The sequence below is a fragment of the Palaemon carinicauda genome, chromosome 17, assembly GCF_036898095.1.
Source record: "Palaemon carinicauda isolate YSFRI2023 chromosome 17, ASM3689809v2, whole genome shotgun sequence".
Taxonomy (NCBI): domain Eukaryota; kingdom Metazoa; phylum Arthropoda; class Malacostraca; order Decapoda; family Palaemonidae; genus Palaemon; species Palaemon carinicauda.
Window position 1 is genome coordinate 37,562,515 of NC_090741.1, and position 15,000 is coordinate 37,577,514.

Consider the following 15,000-nt stretch of genomic DNA (forward strand, 5'->3'; position numbering starts at 1 on the left):
TAATTGCATCAGGAAATTATGATCCTCAAATGGAATTCAAACCAATGCTGTTCAGTAGACTGAGGTTGTTTCCTTACATAAGCCACCACCCTGGGTAAAAAATAATATCGATTACATAGGCCTACATAGGTCGGATTTAGATTCAGCCAAAATGGTCATTTGATAAGGACCCACGATAACTCGGTTGCTGGCACTGTATGGGTCAGGAAGGGGGATCCATCCCTTCACGTTAGCCCATATGGCTCGGGAAGGGAAAGCCATCGCTTCAAGCTAGCCCATATGACTCGGGAAGGGTGAGCCATCCCTTCACGCTAGCCCACATGGTTCGGGAAGGGTGAACCATCCCTTCACGCTAGCCCACATGGCTCGGGAAGAGTGAACCATCCCTTCACGTTAGCCCACATAAGGAGGGGTGAACCATCCCTTCACACTAGCTAACATAAGGAAGAGTGAACCATCCCTTCACACTAACCCACATAAGGAAGGGTGAACCATCCCTTCACGCTAGCCCACATGGCTCGGGAAGGGTGAACCATCCCTTCATGCTAGTGACATGGCTAGGGAAGAGTGATCGATCCCTTCATGCTAACCCACATGGTTCAGGAAAGGAGAACCATCGCTCAACGCTAGCCCACATGGCTCGGGAAGGGTGATCCATCCCTTCATGCTAACCCACAAGGCTGAGGAAGGGTGAGCCATCCCTTCACGCTAGCCCATATGGCTCAGGAAGTGAGCTATCCCTTCACGCTAGCCTACATGGCTCGGTAATGGTGAACCATCCCTTCATGCTAGCAACATGGCTAGGGAAGGGTGAGCCATCCCTTCACACTAGCCCATATGGCTCAGAAATGGGGAGCCATCACTTCACGCTAGCCCATATGGCTCGGGAGGGGTGAGCCATCCTTACACGTAGCCCACTTGGCTTGGGAAGGGGGTTGAACCATCTCTTCATTCTAGCGACATGGCTATGGAAGGGTGAGCCATCCATTCATGCTAACCCACATGGCTCAGGAAGGAGGAGCCATCCCGTCACGCTAGCCCACAAGGCTCAGGAAGGGTGAACCATCACTTCATGCTATCGACATGGCTAGGGAAGGGTGAGCCATCCCTTCATGCTAACCCTCATGGCTCAGGAAGGGTAAGCCATTCCTTCACACTAGCCCATATGGCTCAGGAAGGGTGAGCCATCCCTTCACGCTAGCCCATATGGCTCAGGAAGGGTGAGCCATCCCTTCACGCTAGCCCATATGGCTCGGGAAGGGTGAGCCATTGCTTCACGCTAGTCCATATGGCTCAGGAAGGGCGAGCCATCCCTTCACGCTAGCCCACATAGCTCGGGAAGGGTGAACCATTCCTGCATCCTAGCGACATGGCTATTGAAGGGTGATCCATCCCTTCATGCTAACCCACACGGCTCAGGAAGGGTGAGCCATCCCTTCACGATAGCCCATGTGGCTCGGGAAGGGTGAGCCATTCCTTCATTCTAGCGACATGGCTAGAGAAGGGTGAGCCATCCCTTCATGCTAACCCACATGGCTTGGGAAGGGTGAACCAACCTAGCCTACATGGGTTGGGATGGGTGAACCATCCCTTCACACTACCCTACATGGCTCGGGAAGGGTTAGCCATCACCCTTCACAATAGCCCACAGCACTTGGGAATCTTGTGTGAGCAGCAATAGTTCACAGTGTCTTAACGGAGTTTATAACTAAAGATACAGCTGGTAATTTCCAGAAATCTTATTTGAAGGTTACGTCAAAATGAGTAATAGATAAAGCAATCAATTAACCTTTAAGCAAAGGATTAATATCAGATGATGAGAATTAGCAGAAAGAGGTGCCCTTCACCAATGAAGTATAGCCTTTAAGGTCAATTTAATATAGTTTTAATTCTAAACATCAAGAAAAGTCTGTGGTCTACGTAGTACAAGGTTTAAACTAGCTTTCAAGAATCGGATGAAAGGGTGGGGATGGGGGAGAGGGAGGTTGCAGGTTGGAAAGGGAGGTTGTGGGGGAAAAGGGAGGTTGTAGGGGAGAGAGGGAGGTTATAGGGGGAAGGGGGGGTTGCAGGGGTGAAAGGACGGCTTCAGGACAGTGAGAGAGGTGTGTTTAAATGAGCGTAGGTCTAATACTCCTATCTTGAAATTGAAAAGACACTTAAAAATTCCCTACCAATTGCAACTAACCACAGTAACAATGGGTCTCAACGATGCTTAACCGGGCCTTAAATCCAAAATTAATTCATTCTTTTCAGGCAAAGCGTAATAAAATAGAGGAATTGCTGAAGAAGAACCCCATCGGGATGAAGGAAAGTAACGTTACACTCATGGTAAGACACATCGCTGACAGTCATGGGGTAGCGATGATGATGATGATTAGTAGTAGTAGTAGTAGTATTAGCTAAACTACAAGGTTAGAAAAGCAGGATCTAAAGCCTTCCATTCCAAGAAGAACATTCGGTTAATTAAGTTACAATAATAATATGAATAAAAAATATGAATGATAGCAAATTCATATCAGTAATATATATATATATATATATATATATATATATATATATATATATATATATATATATATATATATATATATATATACATATATTATATATATATATCAAATGCAGCCCTTTCTAATTTAATGCAGGACAAAGGCCTCAGACATGTTTTTATTCATGTTTTTATCACCACGCTGGTCAACGGCGGATTGGTGATGGTGGGAGATTTTTGTCTGATCGCTCACAGCAAACCAGACTAGTAAGGGTGGCCAGACTAGTAAGGGTGGCCTGACTAGTACAGCTTTTACTGATCATGGCGATACACAAACCCTTTCACCACTTTAGGATATCCCCACTCAGAAAGGATATATATATATATATATATATATATATATATATATATATATATATATATATATATATATATATATATATATATATATATAGTACAGTATATGTGCATGTGTACGAGAGAGAGAGAGAGAGAGAGAGAGAGAGAGAGAGAGAGAGAGAGAGAGAGAGAGAGAGTACAATATCCTAACGTTAATTTATCTACGAAAGGCATGAACACCATCACGTTCCCTTTACGTCGATGTTTGGAACAAGATAAGAATCCTTTGTATCTCCTCTATACTTTAATGCTGTCACTGGCTTAGGCGTTGAGCACTGCCAAAAATAGACATGGGGCACAAGAGGTTAATATAACTGATCAGATCTCACGAAGAACAATACTGCTATTCGAGAGGGAAAATCATAGGCCTATTTAGATTGGGAATCGTCTTGACTAACCTAGCGTAACATAATGGGCTGCTTCCTAACCTGTTGTGGAATGGGGCAAAACTAACCTAACATGTCCTTGAGAGCTGTGTATCATATGGAGCTTTTTCGCGGATTTTTCTAAGTAAAATTATTTAACATTGTGATCTTATAATCATTAACATAATATATATATATATATATATATATATATATATATATATATATATATATATATATATATATATATATATATATATATATATATATATATATATATATACACACACATAAATTTGTGTGCGCACGGGTTGACAAGCACATGTGCATTTTTATGTGAGTCTTTCTCCAACATAAAATATAACTAGTAGTTTAACGCTGTCCTTTTCCTCGAAGTTTCTCTGCATACAACTATAGAAATGGCCAAAAAAAAAGAGTAACCAAAAGAATACTTTTTTCTAAAATAAAGAAATTTTACTTACCAACAATTCATGGCAATCAACATAAGCCTACACCGTTAAGCCTATTTTCAAAGTTATCCCCCACGGCGTCGTTTTCCAAATAGTTTCCCGAATTTTGAAACATTCTTCGTCCAAATCAAGATGTCTCCGTTGCTGTTTTTCTCTCCTAGATGGGGCAACTAAATTGCTATTTGGCCACAGTAACTTCAGAGCGAAACGAACGGAAGTTCACTACACCGCTGTTTACATCAGACTGGATAGCCGTTAGGTAGAAGAAGGACTTACTGTATACCCCAGATTGTTTTTCATCAAGTAAAATTTTAATTCCAATTTGTATTCATTCAAAAAAAATCTGCTCAACTTAAAACAATACGAATGGTTTTCCAAATATAAAATTTCACAAACCTATAAACTTTTTAAAAATTATCCAAACAATGAAGTAACTTTTTAGATCTACATTTGACTAATGACGTTCCTGAAACGCTGACCAACGAAACACTACTTATCATGACGTGACTTTTCGAGAAAATTATTATTATTATTATTATTATTATTATTGATGTTGTTGTTGTTGTTGTAATCTTCCTTATCACTATTCTTATAAGCACTTAGCTTTAAGCATTTTGGTTTTAGAAGTCTCCCGATAGTCCGCTAGACTTTTTGGGATGAAACTCCAAGCCCTTTGCCCCCTCCTCCTTCAGGTAACCAGACCCTGTTTCATCACAGTTGACCAGCTAATACGGTTTACTTCTCACGCAAAGAGAAAGAGACAGAAATATGCAAGATGGAATGAAGGGAGCAGGTACGGAGGTATAATAAAATGGTAATAAGGGGCCGAATGAAGGGAGGCTGCAAATGTCCTTTGTTAAAGCTTACAGTGCACCACTAAGGATGTACTAATGGGACTACCCATATACGGAACTACATCCATTGGACAACAAGGATTAATTTTTTAAGACTTCCACTCCCGGCTGTTTATGGTCTCTATACCAGTTTATATATATATATATATATATATATATATATATATATATATATATATATATATATATATATATATATATATATATATATATATACACGTTAATTAAGACATAGTGTTTCCCCAGGACATGAGACCGAAATGAAAACAAGAACAAGAATAAGCATGGGTTAGGGAGCTTTTGGTAAACAAAATGAGATTGTAAAAATAAAATGCCAATTTCTCTGAACAGAAAAGTATTAAATCAAATGCACCCACCAGTATTAACTTATGTATTAGAAACTTGGAGCCTTACTAGCCTTATATATATATATATATATATATATATATATATATATATATATATATATATATATATATATATATATATATATATATATAGATGTGAAGATAAATATCCACACAATATCCTTTACACTGACAGCTTTTTAGGGCGATACCAGTAACTGGCCATTGTTGTCAAAATCTCCAGCAACTAATTTGTCAAAAGCTGGGTCTAGAGTTTTTGTCTGCTTCTAAATGTTACACCAACGCCAAAAATGCTTCTTTATAAACTTAATCTCTTCCGTGAGCACTGATTAAACAAAACCTTTTTGTATGTTTCTTGCTCTTTTAAGTCTAAATATAATATGGCGGGAAAACTTTGAAAATGTACCTATTACTTTGACGTAGTGTGAAGCCAAATTTACATGCTTTGTGCGTAGTAAAAGGCGAAGGATGAATGTGGATGCTTCATGCAGTAAAAAAACAATGATAACTATCTGAAAACAGGCCTCATCCCTATTTTAAATAAGGTAGGCCTATCATTCATTCCTGTAAGCTCCTGAAGTTACAACCATTGGTAATTGAAATTACTTTTCGTCTGTGCAATTTCATATTTGCTACATTCGTAATTATCGATTCGAACTCAGATTTTGGAATCAATTCAGCTTTAAAATGCATATAGTTGTTATTAACTTTCCGGTAAAGAAAACTTAATTGTCATGAGAATGGCCACCAATGCTGTCGTTAAATGATAATGATTTATGCCATCATAGATTACATTGAAAATGGAAAATGCATGCTTTATGACTTGGCTATTGCATCATAAGGAAAATGAAGAGCTCAATATATGCTGTTAATGAGTTGGAAAACGATTTGTTCGTTATACGATTAGTCTTATGTCCCAATGTGGCTCTCGCTTATTGAATAACTGGCTGTTTATGACACATTTCTAGTCTTTGAGTTCAATCATTTTATGTCTTTTAAATCTGTGGAAAACTATATTTTCAGGTTACTAATACTTAGAGACATTTTGCAGACTCAATAACTCACCATAACGAAAACAAATACTTATATGTTATCGATAAAAACCTGAGCCACTTGTTGAAGTGTTTTAAGTGAATCCACTTTGCAATTGATGTGCTCAGACACTTCAGGATATCGAATAGCGATAGCACTTGCCCCCCTTGCATTGCTGTTGAAACGTGCAACACTTTTTCTCGGTATTATGCAACTAGATTTGACGTAGTATTATCTGAGGTATGTTCTAAACCAGCCCAGGAACACAAGGGGTACATGTTGAATACGAAATCGGTGATTGAATTCCTGTATTTGCGGGGATATATCCCATCGCCTCTTGAAAAAGAGAAGACTATATTTGCTAGGTGAGTACTGAAGAAGCGAATAAATTTTAAACCTTGTCTAGAAAAGGGATAACACGCCAGAAAGTGATTATGACCACGCCGTTTTATAATGAGAGCCCTTTGGGTTATAGCATCTTGCTTTTCCAACTGGGGTTATAGTTTAGCTAGTATAATAATAATAATACTTTTATCATGCATATCCCTTAGCAAATTCTCATTATCATGCGTGGGTTCAATGTATTATGGAGGTTATAAAGGGGGGTTTAGTAGTCTTTTGGCAACGTACATGTCACACAATCTGTTGGAAGAGAGCTCGAGCACCATTCAAATCTCATAGTTCCAGTACCATAAGCAACCTTACCATCCTTGTGAGCTAGGAATAGATGATTTGGAAGACCCTGTCAGTCTGCCGGCTGAGTCATCGGAAGCCATTGCCTGGTCCTCCCTGGTCCTAGCTAGAGTGGAGAGGGGACTTGGACGTTATCCTTTCCCTTGTCTCTGCCACTCACGATGGACCTTTAAATCTTTATGATGTTTCATCTGAACCAATAGCATATTGTGCTTCATTTTCATCTCATCATCATCTCCTCCTACGCCTATTGACACAAAGGGCCTCAGTTAGATTTCGTCAGTCGTCTCTATCTTGAGCTTGTAAATCAATTCTCCATTCATCGTCTCCTACTTCGTGCTTCATGTCATCAGCCATGTTTACCTGGGTCTTCCAACTCTCCTAGTGTCTTTTGGAGCCCAGTTAAAAGTTTGGTGGCCTAATATCTTTGGCGGAGTGCGAAGAGCATGTCCATACCATCTCCATCTACCCCTCCATCTATCTTTATCTAATCATATATTATCATTATTTAGAAATAATGATATATAAATCATAACTTTATTATTACTAATTTTTCTCCGCAATTCGTATCAAATATCAGTGTAATTAAAAAGAGTTAAACTGCACGTCAGGATTAGAAATGAAACTATAAGAGAGATTACTCGAATGCCATATGCGGACAAGATTATGGAAAGGGGTAGAAGGAGGTGGTTTGGTCATGCTGTTCGCACTCCCCAAGAGACAGGTAGTTCACTAAACTTTCAACTGGGCTCCACGAGGCACTAGAAGAGTTAGAAGTCCCAGGCCTACATAGCTGAGGACTATAAAGCGTGAAGTACGAGATGATGAGTGGAGAAGTATTGAATTAAAAACTCTAGATAGAGACGACTGAGGAAATCTAACCAAGGTCTTTTGCGTCAATAAGCCTAGGATGAGATGATGATGATGAAATAAGAAAAGATAAGTCAAAGGTTCCACAGGTTACTTTTCTCCACATCACTCTGGACGAAAGTCAGCAGAAACTTGACGAAATTAAATGACAATATCGATAAGAGTTCGCTTCGAAGTCAATGAAGATCGGTCAATTCTTCCTCTTTGATCAATCTACTAAGTGGAGTCTGACTTCCTAACACGTTTCTGTTAATTAAACGGTTGTGTAAATTGCGTTTGTCTGAGGTAGAATTTACGCCATGAAGCTCAGCGCTGGGGACTGGGAGAACATTCGATAATGTTTACAATGAGTTTGTGTGAACGATGAAGTTGAACTTTTAAAATCTTAGTTTTTTTCGCTACGGGATAATAACGTTCTCTCTCTCTCTCTCTCTCTCTCTCTCTCTCTCTCTCTCTCTCTCTCTCTCTCTCTCTCTCTCTCTCACTTGGATTACATCATAAAATACGCTCAGTTCTCTTAACTACTCATAAACGTGGTTTTATACGTCTACATGTGTGTTCTTGTAGTGATGTGTTTGTGCGTATTTAACAACACATGTTTATGTCTGTTCGTAAAAGGCGACATTCTAGGTTAATCCTGTTTCTAAATGTTGTATCTTTGAATTGCAGGGCTTTTAGATTAACTTTTTATATAAATAAACATTTTTCTTTGCGAAATCCTGCGGTAACTTCCCAAGCAATTTTTTGGAGATGGAATCTTGAACTAAATGTTGTTATATATATATATATATATATATATATATATATATATATATATATATATATATATATATATATATATATATATATATAAATGTATATATACATTCAAATAAGCCATATACAATATCTTAATGCTTTAATGTCTGCATTCTCTCTTATACCTCAGAATCAGAGACCCAAGGGGAAAACAACTCAAAGACAATAGCTTCTGGCCGGCCGGGGAATCGAACCGTGGTCCAGGAAACGACATGAGAGTGACATAGCATATATATATATATATATATATATATATATATATATATATATATATATATATATATATATAAGTGTGCATGTTTGCATATGAGGCTGATATTCTAAAGTTTAATTTAGGTCCAAATCTTTTTCTCCAAAATCTGCCTCTTTAGTTCAACTGTCACCTAACGGTTAGGTCTAGAAATTGTCTTTTTTTTTTTTTTAAGGTTGGGGGAGAATATCTATTTCATTTAACCAAACTAAACATGTCACTCTTTAACTTAATTGTACATGTTTGTATATAGTCCCTGTATGTTTGGAAGGTTTCTTTTTATTTTATCAAAATCGTAATCTATATATCTTTATCATAATTACGAGGATATTCATACTTATCTAAAGTTTTACATTTACATAAAACACATGTTTATATTGGTAATGCAGCTAGAGTCATTGGAATGTCCTTTGACTGGCCAGATAGTACTTCGGTGGATCCCTCTCTGGTTTCGGCTCGTTTTTCCATTGCCTACACATACACCGAATAGTCTACCCTATTCTTTACACATTCTCCTCTTTCCTCATACACCTGACAACATTAAGATAACCGAAGATTTCTTCCTCACTCAAGGGATTAACTACTGCACTAAACTTGTTCAGTAGCTATTTTCCTCTACTAGGAGGAGACTTCAAAATCGAACCATTGTTCTATAGTCCTGCGTAGTCCCATAACCTCTGTAACATGGTCTTCCACTGTCTTATGTAAGAGTTCTCTTGCTTGAAGGTATACCCAGGCATACCATTCTACCTCTTCCCTTCATCACTGGGCTAGTTTTCCGTTCGTTTTTTTACAACGACTTGCACAGAAGGTGCAAGCCACGGGCTCTTGCCCTAGGCAGCCCGTAAGTGGGAAGTTTCCCCTGCTGGAGCCCTTGGGCTTATAGCATCCTGCTTTTCCAAATAGGTTAGTGCTTATCAAGTATAAAGCGGTACTTAGTGGAAGTGTGATAGAGCACATGGTCTATGCGTAAATATAACATTTAATGTTTAACTATTTACGAAGACGTTGCATGTCTAGTATCGAAGAGTATAGAATCTCTCCGCATAAAGCTCATGTCTGTAATGGACGTTTTGCACGTTAAACCATTTCTGAGACTTGTTCAAATCTACACATTGGTCCATAAACCACATGTCTGGAAAAGAAATCACAAAGACTTCATACTATCCCAATAAGTATTTAGCATTTGAGCTAACTCTCAATTCAATTTTTCTTATCTAAATGTAAAGGTTTATGAAAGACGCAAGTTTGTTGTATACAGATTGTCAAATTCTTAACATTCGAGGAGTGCGCTAAGATATTGAAGTTTCTTTTTATAAACCAGGCTCACATATTCAACAAAAGGGTTAACACTCTAACATGGTATACCTTCGATTGGTGAATGGCAGAGAGAGAGAGAGAGAGAGAGAGAGAGAGAGAGAGAGAGAGAGAGAGAGAGAGAGAGAGAGAGAGAGAGGGGGGTTATAAACAGGGAGACTACGCACTCTCATTGATTGTATTAACCTTTGGGGAAAAGTTAGATGAATGTCGAATTTTCCTTTTGTCTAGATGGGAGAAAAGCCGGGTGAGATTTTCACACGTTGGATAATTACATTCATTTTGTTATTATTTACTAAACTTACATAGCCTAAGCCGCCTATTTATTGCTATCAAGATCTGATTTACTATAAAACGCTGGCTATCATTAGTAATAGGCAATAGTTAGGTGGGCCTATATTCTTGTTAGTAAGTGAAATAAAATAGTAATAGGTCTATGTTTTTCCTCAATTTGGAAGAAAATGGGGGAATGAAGAGATAATGTTTTTATATAATTTTACCCTTCGAAGACATAAGAGCCACAATTTGTGCTACTGTAACTTTAGTAAAAACTATAAATGTGGGCCTATCGATAAGAATAATAATCTCTTATCATGTGGCCAATGTTATTACAAACTAATAAAAAAAATTTATTTCTTTCTTTTTTTAAGGAATACTTGAATACTTATGAAAAACAGATTCAAACATATTTTCGTATCAGAAAGATCTTTTGGTATATGTTAAAATTTAAAAGAATTTGCATATTTATTTCGAATTTAAAAGAATTGGGGTAAAATGTAAAAAAAAAAAAGCCTATTGCACTTTTCATCTGAAAATACAACGCTCAATGAGAAATTTGTAAATATCAGATATATAAATAGATATATAAAACAATAGTTCATAATAAAATATACTTACAGTTTATAGAAGTAAAAAGTTAAAAATAAGTAAGAACAAGTGTTCAGAAAAGTTGAACACTTAAACCTACAATCATAACTTCCAATAAGTAATACACTTTCATTATTACTCAATGAAATATTGTATGCTAATATAATAACGATAAAAGACAACATGCTTTTGCACTTTTGCAAAAGTTAAAAAGTAAATACAGGTAAGTAGGAACAAAAAAAAAACACACTTACAGTATGTTTCTTCGCATAACTTTTGGATAGTCTCCTGTTTGAGCTTCGAATTCTTCTTTCCCATGGTGTTGTTGTTGTTGTTGTTGTTGTTGCGCTTGTAGCAGTTGTTGTTGCTGTTACGTCTTGTTTTAAGGGAGAGAGAGAGAGACAGATAACAGACACAGTAAGATTACCTTTTTTCTAATAACTTTTAATACAATTTCTATCAATCTTTTCTTCTATATTAATAACAATAATCTATTCTTTTTACCGGATCTCTAAACACCCATCTACCACCAGCAGTTGCCAATTGCGAATTTCTCCTTCGACATTTTTCCTTTTTTTAAAAGTGGAAATTTCCAAGTTTTTTTCCTTCCCTCTCTCTCACTTCTCGTCTCCCCCTTCTATCTTATTCTCTCTTCCTACACAATTCCCTCTTCTGTTATTACTCAAATGTAAGTAATCTACTTTAGATGGACAGTAAAGTGTTAAAGTGTTCCTCCATACTTAACACCACCTCCTCCCTGAGTCAGGGGCCACAAGTATTACCATCTACTCTAGAAAAAAGTTTAAAATCTTTTTTTTTAAAAAAAACTTTTCCTCACACACACTCTCTCTCTCTTTCTGCCTATCTCTTTCGTTACTCCATCCAAGACACTGCAACGTTAATGTTGCGTATTTAACTTTAATAGTTAATCTTTTGTTAGAAAAAAAGGGAAGATCCAGGGGGGGGGGGGGGTAAAGTTACCTCAGTCACATATCAGTTTGGCCCCCCGTTTTTTTCGGGTATCTTTCCTCTGTCAATTTCAGCCTTTTGTTTTAAGTAGAGAAGAAGGGGGTAAAAAAAGGCCACAGTCTTAAAAAGAAGGGGGTGGGCGGGACTATTGAGGATTTTGGAGGGAGAGAGAGATACGCTCAGTGACACGGTCTGGAAGGAACTGAGGCAAACACCGGATTTGGACCTAGATGGAAGTGGAACCCCTTTCCACCCCCTCCCCAAAGTGCCAGCCAAACGCCCCCACTCCCCCTATGAGGGTCTCCACAGGGCTACCTCTTCTTCTTCTTCTGCTTTTTCTTCTTCCAGCCGCGATCGAAACTCTCTCTCTCTCTCTCTCTCTCTCTCTCTCTCTCTCTCTCTCTCTCTCAGTCACTTTCCTTGAATGAATATCGTGCTGCGACGGAAATGGGGGTTGGGGGAAATCCTGGCTCTCTCTCTCTCTCTCTCTCTCTCTCTCTCTCTCTCTCTCTCTCTCTCTCTCTCAGGGTGTCCAAAATCGATAATATTTTCTCTTTGAAAAAAGGAAAGAGGTGTAAAAATTATTATTTACAAGGAAAAAATGTAGCAGTATGTGGCAACTTTTCACCGCGCATTGCTGCACTGGATGGCAGATCCTGTGTGTGTCTGTGTGCGTTCGATGCTCTCTCTCTCTCTCTCTCTCTCTCTCTCTCTCTCTCTCTCTCTCTCTCTCTCTCTCTCTCTCTCTCTCCAATTGTTCCATTCCATTCTCCTTCATCTATCTCCTACTCTTTACCATGCCATGCTTTAGTTTTCCCATAATGCCCAAAAGAATTCCTCTTCAAATACTCTCTCTCTCTCTCTCTCTCTCTCTCTCTCTCTCTCTCTCTCTCTCTCTCTCTCTCTCTCTCTGATCGTTAATTGCTTTCAATCTCAATTCTCAACCGCAGAATTTTCATTCAAATCGGCTTCAACATATCTGGTGGATAACTAACGACTCCCCCCCCCCCCTTTTTTTGTGCTTTATAACTAACGTTTATTTCATGTTGTAGACCGACATATTTCGTTGGAAATATATTATTCTATTATAAATTCTTATATACGAAGTTTTATGAAGAAAATCTTACAGGCTGCTAGTTGCACAGGCCTAAGTTTTCTAACCATCCATGCTGAAGGACTGAGGCCTACAAAGTTCCAACACTATTCCGTATGTCGCCTTTCCTCGATGAGATATATATATATATATATATATATATATATATATATATATATATATATATATATATATATATATATATATATATATATATATATATATGCCTCTTAATTGGATTCTCTCTAAACTCGGGATCACAGATCCAAGTTGGAATCAACTTCATGATAATAGCTTCGGGTCGATCAAGGAATCGAACACGGGCCCAAGAAACTGAGTCACTCGGTCACAAAATGTGTTAAAAGTTTCTTGGACCGGATTCGATTCCCTGGCAAACCAGAAGCTATTATAAGCAGTAGGTTGGCCAGGACACCAGCCACCCGTTGAAATACTACCGCTAGAGAGTTATGGGGTCCTTTTGACTGGCCAGATAGTACTAAACTGGATCCTTCTCTCTGGTAACGGGTCATTTTAACTTTGCCTACACATACACTGAATAGTCTGGCATATTCTTTACAGATTCTTCTCTCTCCTCATACACTTGACAACACTGAGATTACCAAACAATTCTTCACCCAAGGGTTTAACTACTGTACTCTAATTGTTCAGTGGCTACTTCCCTCTTGGTAAGGGTAGAAGAGACTCTTTAGCTATGGTAAGCAGCTCTTCTAGGAGAAGGACACTCCAAAATCAAACCATTGTTCTCTAGTCTTGGGTAGTGTCATAGCCTCTGTACTATGGTCTTCCACTGTCTTGGGTTGGATTTCTCTTGCTTGAGGGTACACTCGGGCACAATATTCTTTCTAGTTTCTCTTTCTCTTGTTTTGTTAAAGTTTTTATGGTTTATATAGGAAATATTTATTTACATGTTGCTGTTCTTAAAATAATTTATTTTTCCTTGTTTCTTTCCCTCACTGGGCTATTTTACCTGTTGAGGCCCCTGGGCTTATAGCATCCTGCTTTTTCAACTAGGGTTGAAGCTTAGCAAGTAATAATAAAAATAATAATAATAATAAGGTTGATTCCCCATTGGGTCTCTGATCCCGAGGTAGGGGGAATCCAGATATTATCATTATTATTATTATTATTATTATTACTTGCTAAGCTTCAACCCTAGTTGGAAAGCAGGATACTATAAGCCCAGGGGCCCCAACATGGAAAATAGCTCAGTGAGGAAAGGAAACATGGAAGAATAAAGATATTTTAAGAACAGCAACATTAAAATAAGTATTACCTAAATAAACTATAAAAACTTTAACAAAATAAGAGGAAGAGAAATTGGATAGAATGGTGTTCCTGGGTGTACCCTCAAGCAAGAGAACTCCAACCCAAGGCAATGGAAGACCATGGTACAGAGGATATGGCACTACCCAAGCCTAGAGAAAAATGGCTTGATTTTGGAGTGTCCTTCTCCTAGAAGAGCTGCTTACCATATCTAAGGAGTCTCTTCTCCCCTTACTAAAAGGAAAGTAGCTACTGAACAATTACAGTGCAGTATTTGACCCCTTGGGTGAAGAATTGTATATATGGTTTATGTTATTATATGAAAAACATGTATAAATGTGCAAAATTATCACATACACACACACACACACACACACACACACACACACACACACATATATATATATATATATATATATATATATATATATATATATATATATATATATATATATATATATATATATATAACAAACGCAGCTGTTTCTAGTTCACAACAGGACAAATGTCTCAGAAGTGTCCTTATTCATGTCCAGGGGTTGGCCATTTCATCACTACGTTGGCCATTGCGGACTGGTGATGGTGGGAGTCTGAGACTTTTGTATGATCCCCTCCCCACAGCAAACCAAGCCAATATGGATGGCTTTGACTAGTACAGTTTGCTGATCAGGATGATACGCCAACCTTTTCACCACGTTAATGTATCCCCATTCAGAGAGGGAGTGGAAGAAGAACATGTCTGAGGCCTTTGTCTAGCTGTGGATTAGTTACAGCTGGTGATATATATATATATATATATATATATATATATATATATATATATATATATATATATATATATATATATATATATATATATATATATATATATATATATATATAT

General features: G+C 37.8%; 1 protein-coding gene across 3 annotated transcripts in view; it reads right to left on the reverse strand.

The window, feature by feature from the left end:
• Positions 1-11,923, reverse strand: part of LOC137656678 (frequenin-1) — a 460,083-nt gene extending 448,160 nt beyond the window's left edge. For 2 of the 3 annotated variants that reach the window (XM_068390865.1, XM_068390863.1), the window contains exon 1: positions 11,026-11,923. In XM_068390865.1, coding sequence (XP_068246966.1) covers positions 11,026-11,089 — 64 coding nt within the window. In that variant the 5' untranslated portion in view covers positions 11,090-11,923. The remainder of the gene's footprint in view (positions 1-11,025) is intronic. The other variant, XM_068390864.1, reaches the window with a different exon arrangement.
• Between the last annotated feature and the right edge of the window lie 3,077 nt (positions 11,924-15,000).